General features: G+C 49.6%; 2 protein-coding genes across 2 annotated transcripts in view; both read right to left on the bottom strand.

Annotated features, from left to right (window-relative positions):
* cc2d1a (coiled-coil and C2 domain containing 1A) overlaps positions 1 to 18,431 on the bottom strand; it is a 493,461-nt gene that overhangs the window by 270,081 nt on the left and 204,949 nt on the right. The gene's annotated exons all lie outside the window — the stretch shown is intronic.
* Positions 9,750 to 17,264, bottom strand: nfil3-6 (nuclear factor, interleukin 3 regulated, member 6). Its single transcript, XM_078234878.1, has 2 exons — positions 17,049 to 17,264; positions 9,750 to 12,474 (listed from the first exon to the last, which is right to left on the bottom strand). The coding sequence occupies exon 2, from the start codon at positions 12,415 to 12,417 to the stop codon at positions 11,134 to 11,136; it is 1,284 nt and encodes a 427-aa protein (XP_078091004.1). The 5' UTR covers positions 12,418 to 12,474; positions 17,049 to 17,264; the 3' UTR covers positions 9,750 to 11,133.

Below are 18,431 nucleotides of genomic sequence, written 5' to 3'. Positions count from 1 at the left end.
CTCCCCATTGAGAATTAGCACATCAGGTCAGTCATTGAATGTCGTGAGCAGACTCGATGGGCTGAATGGCCTACTTCTGCTCCTCCGACGTATGGTCAGTCAGGCAAATATCTGGATAAAACATTTACTCAGAGAGTGAACACACCAGGAATTTAGGTCGTAATTCAGAATTATAAATAGATGCCCTGACAGGAGGGTGATCCTCACAGGGGTCATTGGATGCATGTCTCAAATAACGGCGGCACGGTGGCACAGTGGTTAGCACTGCTGCCTCACAGCGTCAGGGACCCGGGTTCGATTCCAGCTTCAGGTCACTGTCTGTGTGGAGTTTGCACGTTCTCCCCGTGTCTGCGTGGGTTTCCTCCGGGTGCTCCAGTTTCCTCCCATAGTCCAAAAGACGTGCTGGTTTGAGCGCGTTGGCCATATAAATTCTCCCTCAGTGTACCCGAACAGGCGCCAGAGTGTGGCGACTAGGGGATTTTCACAGTAACTTCATTGCAGTGTTAATGTAAGCCTACCTGTGACACTAATAAATAAATATTAAAACTAGTGGAAGTGGAGACAACAAACGTTTTCGAAAGGAAATCAGACGGGATGTTTGCTGGCTGTGTAGAGGGAGTGGGACTGACTGGGTCGCTCTACAGAGAGCTAGCATGCTTGATGGGCTGAATAGGCCTCCTTCTGTGCCCTAAAGACTATGACTGCATCTTTTCAATCCCATTAGCTTCAATGTATAGAAGTGACTTCTAGTCTCTGTACAATCATAGAATCCCTACAGTGCACAAGGAGGCCATTCGGTCCATCAAGTTGGCACCATCTCTCCGACAGGGCATCTTTTCCAGCCCCTCCCCCCACAATATCCCCATAAGCCCATGCATTTACCCCACTATTCCCCACAAACCTACACATCTTTGGACACTAAGGAGCAATTTATTCCAGTTCCTATGTTCCTAATACACCTTACTTCGCCATCAGGTCCTGGAGTGGGGGTTTGAAAGGGCAGGGGTAATACCCACTGAGCCACAAAATCACTCAGAGTCAACATCTACTCCCACATTTAGACAGATGCACCACAGAAAGCATTCTTTCCGGATGTATCACAGCTTGGTCTGGCTCCTGCTCTGACCAAAACTGCAAGAAACTTCAAAGGGTCGTGAATGTAGCCCAATCCATCACTCAAACCAGCCTCCCATCCATTGACTCTGTCTACACTTCCCGCTGCCTCGGCAAAGCAGCCAGCACAATCAAGGACCCCACGCACCCCGGACATTCTCTCTTCCACCTTCTTCCATCGGGAAAAGAGATACAAAAGTCTGAGGTCACGTACCAAGTGACTCAAGAACAGCTTCTTCCCTGCTGCCGTCAGACTTTTGAATGGACCTACCTCGCATTAAGTTGATCTTTCTCTACACCTTAGCTATGACTGTAACACTATGGGGGCGATTCTCCCACCCCGCTGTGCTAATTCTTTAGTGCACTGGGCTGGGAGAATCCCGCGGCGGCCAATGCACGGGATCCGCGCATGCGTTCCCACTCCGAAAGAGTCTCCCAGCACCGGATTTCTGACAGTGTCAGCTCCACACTGGAAATCGGCAGAGAGGCGCCAAAAACATTTAAATATTAGTTTACACCGAGTTTAAATAGAATTTGCGGGCCTGGGATTGAAGTCTCCAGGCCGCTACCCCCACCCACCACTGCCCCCCACCCCCCCCCCCCCTTGGCACCTTGGCAGTACCAGCCTATGCCCCCTGGCACTGCCCAAGGGGCAAAGTGCCAATGCCCAGGGGTTACCTGTGAGATGATGCACTTTGGAAGGAGTAATTGGACAAGGAAGCTCTCAATGAACAGCCTGACACTCGGAAGTTCTGTGGGACAAAGGGACCTTGGAGTGTTTGTCCACAGGTGTCTGAATGCGGAAGGGTGTTGAAAAAGGCACATGAGACACTTTATCAGTCGAGGCACAGATTACAAAAGCAGAGAAGTCATGTTGGAGTTGTATCGAACTTTGGTGAGGCCACAGCTGGAGTACTGTGTGCAGTTCTGGTCGCCACATTATAGGAAGGACGTGATCGCACTGGAGGGGGCGCAGAGGAGATTCACCAGGATGCTGCCTGGGGTGGAACATTTAAGTTACGAAGAGAGGTTGGATAGGCTTGGGTTGTTTTCATTGGAGCAGAGAAGACTGAGAGGCAACCTGATTGAGGTATTCAAGATTACGAGGGACATGGACAGGGTGGATAGGGAAGAGATGTTCCCTTGAGTTGAAGGGTCAGTAATAGGTTCAAGGATGGGGGGGATTTGGGGGATTTTTACCCAGAGGGTGGTGAGGGTCTGGAATGCGCTGCCTGGGAGGGTGGTGGAGGCCTCACATCCTTTAAAAAGTACCTAGATGAGCACTTGGCACGTCATCACATTCAGGGCTATGGGCCAAGCGCTGGTTGATGGGATTAGGTGGGAGTTCAGGTGTTTCTTGGTGCAGACTCGATGGGCCGAAAGGCCTCTTCTGCGCTGTACGATTCTATGATGCTCTGATTTCCCCCCGAGTGCAGGATGGTTCAACTGACCAGAGATCTGCTGAGCACTTCATTAGGGAGTCAACTCCGAAGCTTTGACAGCGAGTTCTCTGTGAGCTGCTCTGTGTTACTGATGCTACGTGCGTTACGTGAACGCACTGTTCATCCTCCAGCCTCCCAGTTACATGCCAGAGTGCTGAAATAGTTGCTTAAAATGTCATGATCCCAACAGGAGTCAGGAATGCTGACTGCAGCGTTCGAGATTCCACTCAGAACTCACTTGCTGGCACTTATCACAATGTCTGCCTTGTGCACAGCCCCACCTAGTGTGGAGATCTCTTATTCCTTTTCATTCTATTTCAATTTATTAGTGTCACAAGTAAGGCTTACATTAACACTGCAATGAAGTGACTGTGAAAATCCCCTCGTCGCCACACTCCTGTTCGGGTACACTGAGGGAGAATTTAGCACGGCCAATGCACCCAACCAGCACCTAGGGCGGCATGGTGGCACAGTGGGTTAGCACTGCTGCCTCACAGTGCCAGGGACACGTGTTCGATTCCCAGCTTGGGTCACTGTCTGTTTGGACATTCTCCCCGTGTCTGCGTGGGTTTCCTCCGGGTGCTCCGGTTTCCTCCCACTCTCCAAAGGTGTGCACTCCAAAGAGGTTAGATGGCTTCGCCATGCTAAATTGCCCCTTAGTGTCCAAAGACGTGCTGGTTAGGTGCATTGGCCATGCTAAATTGCCCCAAACTGTCAGGGGGACTAGCTAGAGTAAATACATGGGGGTAGGGGTTGGGTGGGATTGTGGTCGGTGCAAACTCAATGGACCAAATGGCCTCCTTCTGCACTGTAGTGATTCCATGATTCTACAAGACCTTTGGACTGTGAGAGGAAACCGGAGTACCTGGAGGAAACCCACGCAAAGAACGTGCAGACTCGGCACAGACAGTGACCCAAGCCGGGAATCGAACCCGGGTCCCTGGCGCTGTGAGGCAGCAGTGCTAACCACTGTGCCACCGTGCCTATGGACAGGGCTTTACAACCTCGCTCATCCCGAAACCATAAAATCCCACCTGAGGTCAACGGGCCATTGCCTGGTTCGCCCCTCACCTGTAGAATTCCCGTGGTGGGAAGGACAGGAAAATCCCACCCTATGGCTGAAATCATCCCCTCCCGCCCGCCATGGGAATCGGCTGAGGCGAAAGGTGGAGCTTTCTTTCCCAACATGCTCTGTGCAGGAGGTGAGAGGTTACCTCCAAAGCTCCAGCAATGTAAGTGACTCATGGTGAGGGCAGTTCAGTACCTCGGAAAGATGGCGTACTTGACCAACAGAGTATGGGGGAGGGGGACTCGCAAGGAGGGAGATGGCCTGACTCTGATGGAGCAAGGTTTCGGAGATCCCAGTCAGTTTGTTGACGGCTGAATGGGAAATATCCACAAATATAAATAGAAATTGTAGAAAATGTACAAGATCGAAGGAAGCCATTCAGTTCATTCTGTCCATGCAGGGCTGGCAAAGGAGTGCACAGTCCAATCCCACATTCCAGCTCTATAATCTATAGCCCTGCAACCGCGGCTGTTTAAGTAGACATCTAAAGGCAGGAAGGATCTAGATCCTTGCCATTTATTGTCCAAAGATGTGCAGGTTAGATGGATTGGCCATGCTGAATTGCCCCTTAGTGTCCAAAGATGTGCAGGTTAGATGGATTGGCCATGCTAAATTGCCCCTTAGTGTCCAAAGATGTGTAGGTTAGGTGGATTGGCCATGCTAAATTGCCCCTTAGTGTCCAAAGATGTGCAGGTTAGGCGGATTGGCCATGCTAAATTGCCCCTTAGTGTCCAAAGATGTGCAGGTTAGGTGGATTGGCCATGCTAAATTGCCCCTTAGTGTCCAAAGATGTGCAGTTTAGGTGGATTGGCCATGCAAAATTGCCCCTTAGTGTCCAAAGATGTGCAGGTTAGGTGGATTGGCCATGCTAAATTGCCCCTTAGTGTCCAAAGATGTGCAGGTTAGGTGGATTGGCCGTGCTAAATTGCCCCTTAGTGTCCAAAGATAGAACATAGAACATAGAAAGCCACAGCACAAACAGGCCCTTCGGCCCACAAGTTGCGCCGATCACATCCCCACCTCTAGGCCTATCTATAGCCCTCAATCCCATTAAATCCCATGTACTCATCCAGAAGTCTCTTAAAAGACCCCAACGAGTTTGCCTCCACCACCACCGACGTCAGCCGATTCCACTCACCCACCACCCTCTGAGTGAAAAACTTACCCCTGACATCTCCTCTGTATCTACCCCCCAGCACCTTAAACCTGTGTCCTCTCGTAGCAACCATTTCAGCCCTTGGAAATAGCCTCTGAGAGTCTACCCTATCCAGACCTCTCAACATCTTGTAAACCTCTATCAGGTCACCTCTCATCCTTCGTCTCTCCAGGGAGAAGAGACCAAGCTCCCTCAACCTATCCTCATAAGGCATGCCCCCCAATCCAGGCAACATCCTTGTAAATCTCCTCTGCACCCTTTCAATGGCTTCAACATCTTTCCTGTAATGAGGTGACCAATCCACCTAACCTACACCAGATGTGTAGGTTAGGTGGATTGGCCGTGCTAAATTGCCCCTTAGTGTCCAAAGATGTGCAGGTTAGATGGATTGGCCATGCTAAATTGCCCCTTCATGTCCAAAGATGGTAGATTAGATGGATTGACCATGGTAAAATGAACAGGGTTACAGGGATAGGGCTGGAAGGGAGGGACGGGGATTGGAGGCTGAGCCAGGATAAGATGCCGCATTGATGCTGACTCAATGGGCCGAATGGCCTCCTTCTGCACTGTAGGGATTCTAGAGAAGCCATTGCAGGCGATTCACTGGCTACAACTGGCAAAATGATAGCTGAGCTGCCATTTTCTGCCACAGTGAGTTATTGGGACCGGGAATGTTTTTCCTGCAATGACGGTGGAAGCTGGTTCCCTGGTACCTACTCAAAGGATGAATACTTAAAAAAGGAAAAAAATGTGAAGAGGGAAAGAGCGGGAACTATTGGATAGCTCTTTGAAATGGCCAGCACAGGCAGATGGGCAGAATGGCCTCTTTCTGTACTGAATGTTTCTATGAGTGGTGGGAGTGAACCAAACAAGGGGTAATAGCAATAGAGGGCACAGTGACGTAACGGATATGTAACTGGGCAAGTGATCTTGAGAATGAGAGTCCAATTTGCAGGGCTATGGGGAGAAGGCAGGGGAGTGTTCAATATAGTGTTCAATCCTGGTCGCCACACCACCAGAAAGATGTGGAGCCTTTGGAGAGGGTACAGAAAAGATTTACCAGGATGTTGCCTGGTATGGAGGGCATTAGCTATGAGGAGAGGTTGGAGAAACTTGGTTTGTTCTCACTGGAACGGCTGAGGTTGAGAGGCGACCTGATAGAAGTCTACAAGATTATGGGAGGCATGGACAGAATGGATAGTCAGAAGCTTTTTCCCCCAGGGTGGAAGAGTCAATTACTAGGGGGCATAGGTTTAAGGTGCGAGGGGCAAGGTTTAAAGGAGATGTACGAGGCAAGTTTTTTACACAGAGAGTGGTGGGTGCCTGGAACCCGTTGCCAGGGAAGGTAGTGGAAGCAGATACGATAGTGAGTTTTAAAGGGCGTCGTGACAAATACATGAATAAGATGGGAATAGAGGGATATGGTCCCCGGAAGGGTAGGGGGTTTTAGTTCAGTCGGGCAGCATGGTCGGTGCAGGCTTGGAGGGGCCGAAGGGCCTGTTCCTGTGCTGGAATTTTCTTTATTCTTTGTTCTTTGAGTGAGACTTGCTGAGTTGTTGATATAGATGGGCCAAATGGCCTCCTTGTGTGCTGTAATCATTCCCTGATCTGATAAAGCAGACTTGACGAAAACCAAACAAGGATGGGATTGCCCATGACGGAATACTTTAACCTGTTACATACAGGAAGTTGTTTATGGACATTATTATTTATTTATTCTTTTCCTGGGACATGGGCACCACTGCTAAAGCCCAGTATTTGTTGGCCATCCCTAATTACCCTTCAGTTGAGTGGTTTGCGAGGTCATTTCAGAGGGCAGTTGAGAGTCAACCACATCGCTGTGGCTCTGGAGTCACATGTAGGCCAGACCCGGTAAAGACGGCAGATTTCCTTCCCTAAAGGGACATTAGTGAACCAGATGGGGTTTTTTTTTACAACAATCGATGATAGTTGTCATGGTCACCGTTACTGTGACTAGTTTTCAATTCCGGATTTTATTAGTTGAATTCAAATTCCACCAGCGACTGAGGTGGGGTTTGAACCTGTGTCCCCCAGAGGCCCTGGTCTCTCTCAACGACTAGTCCAATGACATTATCAACGCGCCACCATCTCCCCAAATGGGGAGCGAGGGCGGCACTGCGGCACAGTGGTCAGCACTGCAGCCTCACAGCGCCAGGGACCTGAGTTCGACTGGATTGCATCTCTATTTACATGGGTAAGATGGGTATAGAGGGATATGGGCTAAATGTGGATAATTGGGACTAGCTTAATGGTTAAAAACTGGGCGGCATGGACAAGTTGGGCTCAAGGGCCTGTTTCCATGCTGTAAACCTCTATGACGCTATGATTCCTGACTTGGGTGACTGTGCGGAGTCTGCACGTTCTCTCTGCATGGGTTCCCTCCGGGTGCTCCAGTTTCCTCCCACAGTCTGAAAGACGTGCTGGTTAGGGTGCATTGGCCGTGCTAAATTCTCCCTCAGTGTACCCGAACAGGCGCCGGAGTGTGGCAACTAGGGGATTTTCACAGTAACTTCATTGCAGTGTTAATGTAAGCCTACTTGCGACACTGATAAATGCATTTTTAGCTCTAAAGAACCATCTTCCACATCACTTCAACGGGGATCTCGTCATCAGAGGTAAATACTAAGCAGTCAATGCTTCTGAATCTGTGATCAGTGAAAGGAACATTGGAGTGAGGTGACATTGGGCAGATGTGTGTACAGTCATTTCAATACTGAGCTAAAGTTACTAGTTAAGGAGGTTGCAGCTTTTAGGCTGTGATTTTGCATTTGGATTTTTTTGGTTTTAATCTGTTTCCTTGTGTTTTTGCATTTATGTAGACCAAATTCTAGAGTGATCAATTTCAAGATACTCAGAAAGGGAGCTATTGGGTGTTGTAGTGGCTTGAGTTAAAGTTCATTTATTAGTCACAAGTAAGGCTTACATTAACACTGCAGTGAAGTTACTGTGAAATTCCTCTAGTCGCCACACTCCGGCGCCTCTTCGGGTACACTGAGGGAGAATTTAGCACGGCCAATCCACCTAACCAGTCTTTCAGACTGTGGGAGGAAACCGGAGCACCCGGAGGAAACCCACGCAGACATGGGGAGAATGTGCAAACTGCACACAGCCAGTGACCCAAGCCGGGAATCGAACTTGGGTCCCTGGCGCTTTGAGGCAGCAGTGCTAACCACTGTGCTACCCCCTTACATGAACCAAGCTAGGAAAATGACATTTAACTGCCGCACTCTGGCCGTGGAGATGTGTTATTTGGCCGGCTGAGTGTCGAGGGAGGTGGTGGTTCAGTGGGAAAAACCCATCTGGTTCACTAAGCAGCCCGGTGTCACAGTGGTGAGCGCTTCTGCCTCACAGCATCAGGGACCCGGGTTCAATTCTGGCCTCGGGTGACTGTCTGTGTGGAGTTTGCACATTCTCCTCATGTCTGCATGGGTTTCCTCTGGGTGAATCATAGAAGAATCATAGAATCCTGCAGTGCAGAAGGAGGCCATTCGGCCTATCAAGTCTGCACTGACCACAATCCCACCCAACTCTATCCCCACAACCCCATGCATTTACCCTAGCTAGTCTCCCCTGACACTAAGGGGCAATTTAGCACGGCCAATCCACCTAACTCGCACATCTTTGGACTGTGGGAGGAAACCGGAGCACCCGGAGGAAACCCACACAGACACAGAGAGAACGTGCAGACTCCGCACAGACAGCGACCCAAGCCGGGAATCGAACCCCGGTCCCTGGCGCTGTGAGGCAGCAGTGCTAACCACTGTGCTGCACCGTGGTGCTCAGGTTTCCTCCCAGAGTCCAAAGATGTGCGGGTTAGGTGGATTGGCCACGCTAAATTGCCCCTTAGTGTCAGGGGGATTAGCAGGGTAAATGAGGGTTACGGGAATAGGGCCTGGGTGGGATTGTGGTCGGTGCAGACTCGATAGGCCGAACGGCCTCCTTCTGTACTGTAGGATTCTATAATTCCATGATTCTATGTATGACTCCAGATCCACAGCAAGGTGGTTGACTCTCAACTGCCCTTTGAAATGGCCTAGCAACCTGCTCAGTTCAAGGGCAACTAGGGATGGGCAATAAATGCTGGCCCAGCCAGCGACGCCCTTGTCCAACAATTGAATTTTTAAAAAATTCACAGCAATGTGGTTGACTCTGAAATTTAGAGCACCCATATCCAATGAGTTAAAGAGTAGATTTGTTGAGAGGATTAGCTGGATGGGTTGAAGGGTGTGGGCTTGATGGGTGTAGGTTTGAGTGGAGTATCGGCATGTGGGTGAGAGATGTTTGTTAAGTGTCCTGGGATTGGCATGCTGAAATAGCTGTTCCATTTTGGCGGCCATATTGCCTTCCCTTTTCTGAAGAGAACTGGGCTGAATGAAACCGTACAGAAATGTTCATGACCAAAGCTCCTGAGAACAAGCTTCAAAATTCCGTGGTCTGTCGCAATAAGAACTGTTTTTTTGTTTTCTTAATCTGTTATTATTAAAGCAGTGGCAAGAAGCCAGAATTAATGAAAGCTACCAGTGTTCCTTGTGTTTGGTCAACCATATGGGAAAGTATGTTTCAAACCCTGTGAGAATCAGATTATCGATCTACGTGATAGCAACAGCCCAAGCGTGTTTTTCTGACTTTTCTGGTAATTTTCCAGTTCCTTCTCTTATATAACTTTCCCCCATTCCATCTTTAGCATTCCAATGCCCTTTTAAGATGGCGGATATGCATCCGTTGGGGATGGGATGGGTTCTTTTTTTTAATTCTTTCATCGCCGGCTGGGCCAGCATTTATTGCCCATCCCTAGTTGCCCGAGGGCTGTTGAGAGTCAACCACATTGCTGTGGCTCTGGAGTCACATGTAGACCAGACCAGGTAAGGACGGCAGATTTCCTTCCCTAAAGGGAACCCAATGGGTTTTTCTGACAATGGTTTCATGGTAATCGACAGATTCTTAATTCCAGATATTTTTTATTGAATTCAAATTTCACCCTCTGCCACGATGGGATTCGAACCTGGGCTCACTTTTTTCTGAGGGAAAGTCAGGTTCTATCACAAGCATCTCTCTCTGTCCCATAAACTATCCCACAAAAAAATCCTAAACACGATTTTCCCCTGACTCCACTCCCCCCCCCCTGCCCCAACACCACCCCCACCACCAACCAAGAGGATGTGTTCATTCCTTCACCAATCAGTTGCGAGCTCTGTGTGGCATTGCCCATGCCCTGATGAATTCTGGTCCATTTTGCAATGTGGTTTTGGGTTAAGTCCCATTGGGGTCTGGCACACGACTAGTGGTGTGTCCGCTGCAATGTTTCACAAGCGGGCCAGCGACCCACCCATGCTGTATCTGTGCATAACACAGAGCACATCCAGACAAAGTACAGGCTGCCAAACAGCCCACAGAAATATTAATTGAATGGATCAAGCCATATGGACGGCACAGTGGTTAGCACTGCTTCCTCACAGCGCCGGGGACCGGGGACTGATCACTTGGGCGACTGTCGATGTGGAGTTTGCACATTCTCCCTGAGGCTGTGTGGGTTTCCTCCCACATTCCAAAGACATGCAGGTTAGCTGGATTGGCCATGCTAAATTGCCCCTTAGTGTCCAAAGATGTGCAGGTTAGGTAGATTGGTTATGCTAAATTGCCCCTTACTGTCCAAAGATGTGTAGGTTAGGTGGATTGGCCGTGCTAAATTCCTCTTAGTGTCCAAAGATGTGCAGGTTAGGTGGATTGGCCATGCTAAATTCCTCTTACTGTCCAAAGATGTGCAGGTTAGGTGGATTGGCCGTGCTAAATTCCTCTTAGTGTCCAAAGATGTGCAGGTTAGGTGGATTGGCCGTGCTAAATTGCCCCTTAGTGTCCAAAGATGTGCAGGTTAGGCGGATTGGCCATGCTAAATTGCCCCTTAGTGTCCAAAGATGTGCAGGTTAGATGGATTGGCCATGCTAAGTTGCCCCTTAGTGTCAGGGGAATTAGTAGGTTAAATATGTGGGGTCACGGGGATAGGACCGGGATGGGATTGTTGTTGGTGCAGGCTCGATGGGCCGAATGGCCTCTCTCTGTGCTGTCGGGATCGTATGATTCTATAATCTGTGTGTGGGGTTTTCTTTTGTAAAAGGTGTTCCGAATGTGAAGAATTCCCTGTTGCGGTTTCGAAAAGAGTTTATTACGACAGTGATCGGTTAGAAAATAAAGTAAAAATATATTCACACGCATTTGAGGTCTATTTACAACACCGACAATAAATATTTGCACAGACTCAGGTACTTGCAAATAACTTAGCTATTCAATGGGAGGCAACTCAAAATAAATGTACAAGCCTCGACAGGCGTCGTGTCTTAATTGAGATTGGAATACATTTGGTGAGAAAACATCTTCTTCAGCTGTGCCACCTCAGCTGAAAGGGAAGCGAGCTGGTTCTTAAGGACATTATTTTCAGATCTGTAGGTGGTGTCATCCTTCAGGGTGTCTTTGGGGCATCCCTGGGCACCAAGGTGGGCAGCACTGGGCATACATCGATAGTTCAGACCGTTTTTGGTCTCCTCTGGTGAGAGTTCGACATGAGGGCGCCAAGAAGGTGGCATCAACCCGGTGCCAACCCCTCTGTCCGCCTGAGCTATCAACGTGTAGCATCCCTGCTGTTGCTCCCTGGCTAGGCCCACTGGCTGTCCGGGGGCGCCCCTGCCGTAGGTGCCCACCATCGCCTGGGCCACCTTGACCTTCAAGTCGGTCTCGGTGCCCTCCTCCATCCCAGCTCCGATTTTAAAGCGCAGCTTGTGGGGCAAGCTCTTGACCATCTCGGTTAGCTCGGGGGACCTGGCCGGCTTGATGCTCTCGCTGGGATACATGCGCCCTGCCTCCACCCCTGCCTCGCAACAGGGTGACAGCTGACCTTCGTAGTGGTCCTCGCGAGCGGGGGAGAACTTGCCCTGGTCGGTCAGGGGGTCGTCAAAGAAGACGGGGCTCCCGATGTTGGAGCTCCCGGGCGTGGAGATGCCGGAGTCTTCAGACACCACACAGGACTCAGGCTCCACCCCAAGCTCAGGTCCGAACTGCTGGCTCCTGGGTAGTAGCCTCTTACTGTCCGCGGGCTGCGTGGCATAGCCATCGTCAGCTCTGGGTAGAAATGCTGGTTGGAGGTCACCGATGCAGCGATGAAGCTGTGGATTGTTCTGGACAGGAGGAGACTCCGATGGGTCTTTGATGAGGCCAAACCTGAACTTCAAAGCCAAGAGTTCAGCCTTGAGTCTGGCATTTTCTTCCAGGAGGTTAATGACTCGCTGCTCGAGGACAATGTCGTTGACCCGGCGTTTTTCCCGTGACCTCTTGGCCGCCTCGTTGTTCTTCTTGCGCTTGTCCCAGTAGCTGTTGTCTTTCTTTTCGTCCGGGATGAACTCCCGTTTCCTTCGGCTGACCGAGTTGGCGCCTTTGTGCTTGGCCTGCCTCGTTCCCAGCAGGGACCTGGCCAGGAGGCTATTGGCGGTCAGTAAAGACACGGCCTCGCCGGTGAAGGAGAGACGCGGAGCGCAGAGCTCCAGGGAGCGGGGAGCTTGCGTCAGACCCGGGGGGTGCTCCGTCTTTGGATCTCCAGCCTCCTGGAATGACTCGAGCATGGACATCATGGCAAAACCGGGTGGGACTGACTCTCTCAGACCAGAAAATCTCAGCCGTGGCGTGACCTGTTGAGATAGGAATGCAAAATGCCGGATTATTAGATTGTTTGAATGTTAGTTACATGTCATCCCCTTAGGAGCAGCGCAAGGCTGGAGGAAATATTGGACTTTTGATGAATAAATCCCAATGGTGTTGGGAATGCCACCTTACCAAAGAACCATTGATTGGCAGGAGGAGGCCATTTGGCCCATCGAGCCTGCACCGACCACAACCTTAAGCAGCAGTCATGGCCTGAATACCCACAAGGGAACGGTTGGACAATTCTCCATTGGGTGATAAAGAGATTGTGTTCAACCTTCTCCAGCTTAGAAGTAGGAACTTCCTCTGAACCGACTCAATAAGACCAGCATCATTAAACAGGAAGACTTGTCCTGAGTCAAGCTCATGGACACACTCGAGTCTGGCCGGCAGTGTCTGTAACCCTCTCCTTTTTATTCAAAGGCTTCTTCTGGGTGCTCAGTGAGGGAAGATAGTGAACCATAGAGTCCCACAGAATCCCTGCAGAATACAAGGAGGCTATTCGGCCTATCGAATCTGCACCAACTCTCCGAAAGAGCATCTTACCCAGGTCTAGCCCTGCTCGATTCCCGTTACCCCACACATTTGACCCGCTAATCCCTCTAACCTGCACATCTTTGGACACTAAGGGGCAATTTAGCATGGCCAATCCACCTAACCTGCACATCTTTGGACACTAAGGGGCAATTTAGCATGGCCAATCCACCTAACCTACACATCCTTGGACACTAAGGGGCAATTTAGCATGGCCAATCCACCTAACCTGCACATCTTTGGACACTAAGGGGCAATTTAGCAAGGCCAATCCACCTAACCTGCACATCTTTGGACACTAAGGGGCAATTTAGCATGGCCAATCCACCTAACCTACACATCTCTGGACACTAAGGGGCAATTTAGCATGGCCAATCCACCTAACCTACACATCTCTGGACACTAAGGGGCAATTTAGCATGGCCAATCCACCTAACCTACACATCTTTGGACACTAAGGGGCAATTTAGCATGGCCAATCCACCTAACCTACACATCTCTGGACACTAAGGGGCAATTTAGCATGGCCAATCCACCTAACCTACACATCTCTGGACACTAAGGGGCAATTTAGCATGGCCAATCCACTTAAACTACACATCTTTGGACACCAAGGGGCAATTAACATGGCTCATCCACCAAACCTGCACATCTTTGGACACTAAGGGGCAATTTAGCATGGCCAATCCACCTAGCCTACACATCTTTGGACTGTGGGAGGAAACCGGAGCACCCGGAGGAAACCCACACGGACAAGGGAAGAACGTGCAGACTGTGACCCGAGGCTGGAATCGAACCCGGATCCTTGGTGCCGTGAGGCAACAGTGCTAACCACTGTGCCAACGTGCCACCAGTCCTGTCACTCACTAAAGCGCTGTTATCAACTCTCACTTCCCTCTAAAAATATTTGCACTGAAGGTTGAGGGGATAAAATAATCTCAGAAGCCTTCGCGGTCTGGCCCAGCACATAAATGATACTAAAAATAATATTACTGTCGAGAGTATGTTGAAATACTGCGCTAGTTGTAATCATCAGTCATAATACTGGTTCTGAATTGTGCACTCTGCTCAGTGTCTACCTCATGGTTAACCTGCCATTTAAATCTCTACTTGTCACTCCTTCTGGCGTCAGGTCAGAGTGACAGTCCGAAAGCTTGTGCTACCAAATAAACCTGTTGGACTCTAACCTGGTGTTGTGAGACTTCTTACTTCAGTTCATTCAACAGCTTTTGTTTATACTGAGTCTCGAAGAGTGTAAAACACCCCCAGAAACTTTACAGGAGTATTATTCATCAAAGTGATGTCACTGAGTGAGAAAGTAAAATCTATTTATTAGTGTCACAAGTAGGCTTACATCAACACCACACTCCGGCGCCTGTTCGGGTACACTGAGGGAGAATTTAGCACGGCCAATGCACCCTAACCAGCACGTCTTTCGGACTGTGGGAGGAAACCGGAGCACCCGGAGGAAACCCACGCAGACACGGGGAGAACGTGCAAACTCCACACAGGCAGTGACCCAAGCCGGGAATCGAACCCGGGTCCCTGGCACTCTGAGGCGGCAGTGCTAACCACTGTGCCACCGTGCCACCCTCAGGTACATCATTCAAGTAATGACTAAGCAGCTCAGAGGTCTAGAAAGAGATATGGTGTTGCAGAGTTTCTGTATAGAGTTAGAGAGGGAGAGTATTCCAGAGATTAAGGCCTGAATGGCTAATGGCACAGCCAGCAATGGTGGGATGATTAGAATCGGAATTGCTCAGGAGGCCAGATTTGGAGAGCTCTCGGGGGTGGGTGGGGGGGCAGTTGTGTGGGCGGTGGGTGGGTGGGGGGGGGGGGCACGTGCTCTTGCGACCACCTCACCGTTTATTCTTTTAAATCAGATTTCCTGTGAAGTAAGTCAAACCTGTGCCACCCAAGGGTGGGCACGGTGGCACAGTGGTTAGCACTGCTGCCCCACAGCGCCAGGGACCCGGGTTCGATTCCCGGCTTGGGTCAACTGTCTGTGTGGAGTCTGCGCGTTCTCCCCATTTCTGCGTGGGTTTTCCTCCGGGGTGCTCCGGTTTCCTCTGAAAGACGTGCTGGTTTTGGGTGCATTGGCCGTGCTAAATTCTCCCTCAGTGTACCCGAACCGGAGTGTGGCGACTAGGGGGATTTTCACAACAACCTCATTGCAGTGTTGATGTAAGCTTACTTGCGACCCTAACAAATACACTTTAACTCAATAACCCGATCCGCACCTACCCCATATCCTTTGATGCCAAGAGCTATATCTAACTACTTGTTAATGTGCAAGTCTAATTGCAGTGTTAACGTAAGCCGACTTGTGACACTAATAAATAAGCTTAAACTTGTGGGCGGTGAATCGAACTGTCACCACGTAAAACCGATTGAAGCAATATTGGAGTAAATACGGTAAGAGGCTCAAATGTTATTAGAGTAAATACAGTAACCAGTCCAAGTACTATTATCGGAAATGAAGGTAAATAATATATTAACAGAGAGGGGGGGGAAGGGTCACGTGGAACATTGCCTAACATTCAAAGCATTCTCCAATAATATAAATCAGTTTAGTTACTGTCCCACTGTAGGATTTCCGTACCAATCAGAATATCCTTCCCAAACTGGCTGAGAGGGTGGAGTTGGATTTTTTTGTGAATATTTTACGAGTTGTGTGTGTGAATTCAAGCCAGTATTTTTCGCACCAGCTTCCCAACCCCCTGTCCCAGTCCCTCGTCAGCCCAGGCGTGAGGGAGACTCAGGGTGATCCGGGGGTCAAATGTGGCAAGCATTCCGATACGATACTATTCACCTCGCTTACTCCCCCAAAAATAAATCAGTCGCCACGGGAGAAAGACAAGCGTAACACAGTGCCAGAGCTGCCTCTCGCACACACAAACTAGTTCTAACTCAAAGCTGCTGACTGCACCCACCCCGCCTCCTCTGCTGTTGCTCGCAGAACACTTTGGAAACACGAGTCTGATAAAATCTTGGAATACTTGATGGAATGAACGCTGACGTTATTACGGGCGGCACGGTGTCACAGTGGTTAGCACTGCTGCTGCCTCGCAGAGCCAGGGACCCGGGTTCGATTCCTGGCCTCTGCCTGTGTGGAGTTTGCACGTTCTTCCCCCCCCCCCCCGTGTCTGCGTGGGTTTCCTCCGGGTGCTCCGGTTTCCTCCCACAGTCCAAAGATATGCAGGTTAGGTGGATTGGCCATGCTAAACTGCTCCTTAGTACCCAGAAATCTGCAGGTTAGGTGGATTGGCCATGCTAAATTGCCCCTTAGTGCCCAGGAACCTGCAGGTTAGGTGGATTGGCCATGCTAAACTGCTCCTTAGTGCCCAGAAATCTGCAGGTTAGGTGGATTGGCCATGCTAAATTGCCCCTTGGTGTCCAAAAATATAATGGTTAGGTGGATTAGCCATGCTAAACTGCCCCTTAGTGTCCAAAGATATGCAGGTTAGGTGGATTGGCCATGCTAAATTGCCCCTTAGTGTCCAAAGATATGCAGGTTAGGTGGATTGGCCATGCTAAATTGCCCCTTAGTGCCCAGAAATCTGCAAGGTTAGGTGGATTGGCCATGCTAAATTGCCCCTTAGTGTCCAAAGATATGCAGGTTAGGTGGATTGGCCATGCTAAATTGCCCCTTAGTGTCCAAAGATGTGCAGGTTAGGTGGATTGGCCATGCTAAATTGCCCCTTAGTGTCCAAAGATATGCAGGTTAGGTGGATTGGCCATGCTAAATTGCCCCTTAGTGTCCAAAGATATGCAGGTTAGGTGGATTGGCTATGCTAAACTGCCCCTTAGTGTCCAAAGATATGCAGGTTAGGTGGATTGGCTATGCTAAATTGCCCCGAGTTTCGGAGGATTAGCAGGGTAAATACGTGGGGTTACAGGAATAGGGACTGGGCTTGTTGTCAGTGCAGACTCGATGGTCTGCACTGTAGGGATTCTGTGATTATTTACTGCTAAGAGTCTCCCCCCTTCATAAACAACAGGGAAATAGAACCTCACGTCTACTCACAGCGCGGGTCGCAGCCAGGAAGCCTCCACAGTGCCTTTCACTTCCCACCTCGCTTCCTCGAAAGCAGATTTGTTCTGTCAGCGAGAGCTGCCTTGCATGAGCTGTTGCAATCAAAAAAATTTTTTTTAAAAAACTGTTACCCAACCCTCGGAGGAACTCCTCCCAGCTCTGAGCGAAAACTCTCTCCTGCCTCCTCGCAAACTGCTTCTGTCACTTGCTGCTGTCCTTTTATCTTTCTTTCTATTTGGCTGACAACTCTTTTAACACAAGAGTTACCCACCCCCACCTCTCCCGGGCGCTGAGGGGGGCGGGGGTGCTTTGTCATCTGTCTTACTTCCCCTCTGATTAAAGGCTGGAGTATTTTACTTTCAATTCTTCCTTTTAAGCTTTCGTTTATCGGACAAATCAGTTCTCTCCCCCCAAAGAAAAAAGTCACATTCTGTTCGGATCCCCCACAGTAAGTTTGCTGGACTTTTCCGGATTTGGGAGTGTAGGGAAGAGATCCTTATGCCTGGCTTTTCACACATTCTTTTTCCTCTGGGAATTCACAGGGAAGCTATTTCCAAACAGATTTGCCAAGCGCTTCCATTCATCAGAGTATCCCTACAGTGCAGAAGGAGGCCACTCAGCCCTTCAAGCCTTTACTGACAACAATCTCACCCAGGCCCTATCCTTGCAATCCCATGTATTTACTCTGCCAATCCCCCTGGCACTAAGGGGCAATTTAGCATGACCAATCCATCTAACCTGCACATCTTTGGACACTAAGGGGCAATTTAGCATGACCAATCCATCTAACCTGCACATCTTTGGACACTAAGGGGCAATTTAGCACGGCCAATCCACCTAACCCGCACATCTTTGGACACTAAGGGGCAATTTAGCATGGCCAATCCACTTAATCTGCACATCTTTGGACACTAAGGGGCAATTTAGCATGGCCAATCCACCTAACCTGCACATCTTTGGACACTAAGGGGCAATTTAGCATGGCCAATCCACCTAACCTGCACTTTGGACACTAAAGGACAATTTAGCATGGCCAATCCACCTAACCTGCACATCTTTGGACATAAGGGGCAATTTAGCATGGCCAATCCACCTAACCTGGACATCTTTGGACACTAAGGGGCAATTTAGCATGGCCAATCCACCTAACCTGGACATCTTTGGACACTAAGGGGCAATTTAGCATGGCCAATCCACCTAACCTGCACATCTTTGGACACTAAGGGGCAATTTAGCATGGCCAATCCACCTAACCTGGACATCTTTGGACACTAAGACCTCTGAAATAGAGGGGCAGCCAGGGCATGAGTGCTGGGCCCACATCCCGTCAATGAAGAAAATTAAAATCATGAATTCTAAAAATGTGAATGGGCA

This window comes from Mustelus asterias, chromosome 19 (genome assembly GCF_964213995.1).
Source record: "Mustelus asterias chromosome 19, sMusAst1.hap1.1, whole genome shotgun sequence".
Classification (NCBI taxonomy): Eukaryota; Metazoa; Chordata; class Chondrichthyes; order Carcharhiniformes; family Triakidae; genus Mustelus; species Mustelus asterias.
This window is presented reverse-complemented; position numbering and strand designations above follow the sequence as displayed.

Coding starts and splice junctions, on each gene's coding strand:
- nfil3-6 (XM_078234878.1), bottom strand. CDS start 12,417: ATGATGTCCATGCTCGAGTCATTCCAGGAGGCTGGAGATCCAAAGACG.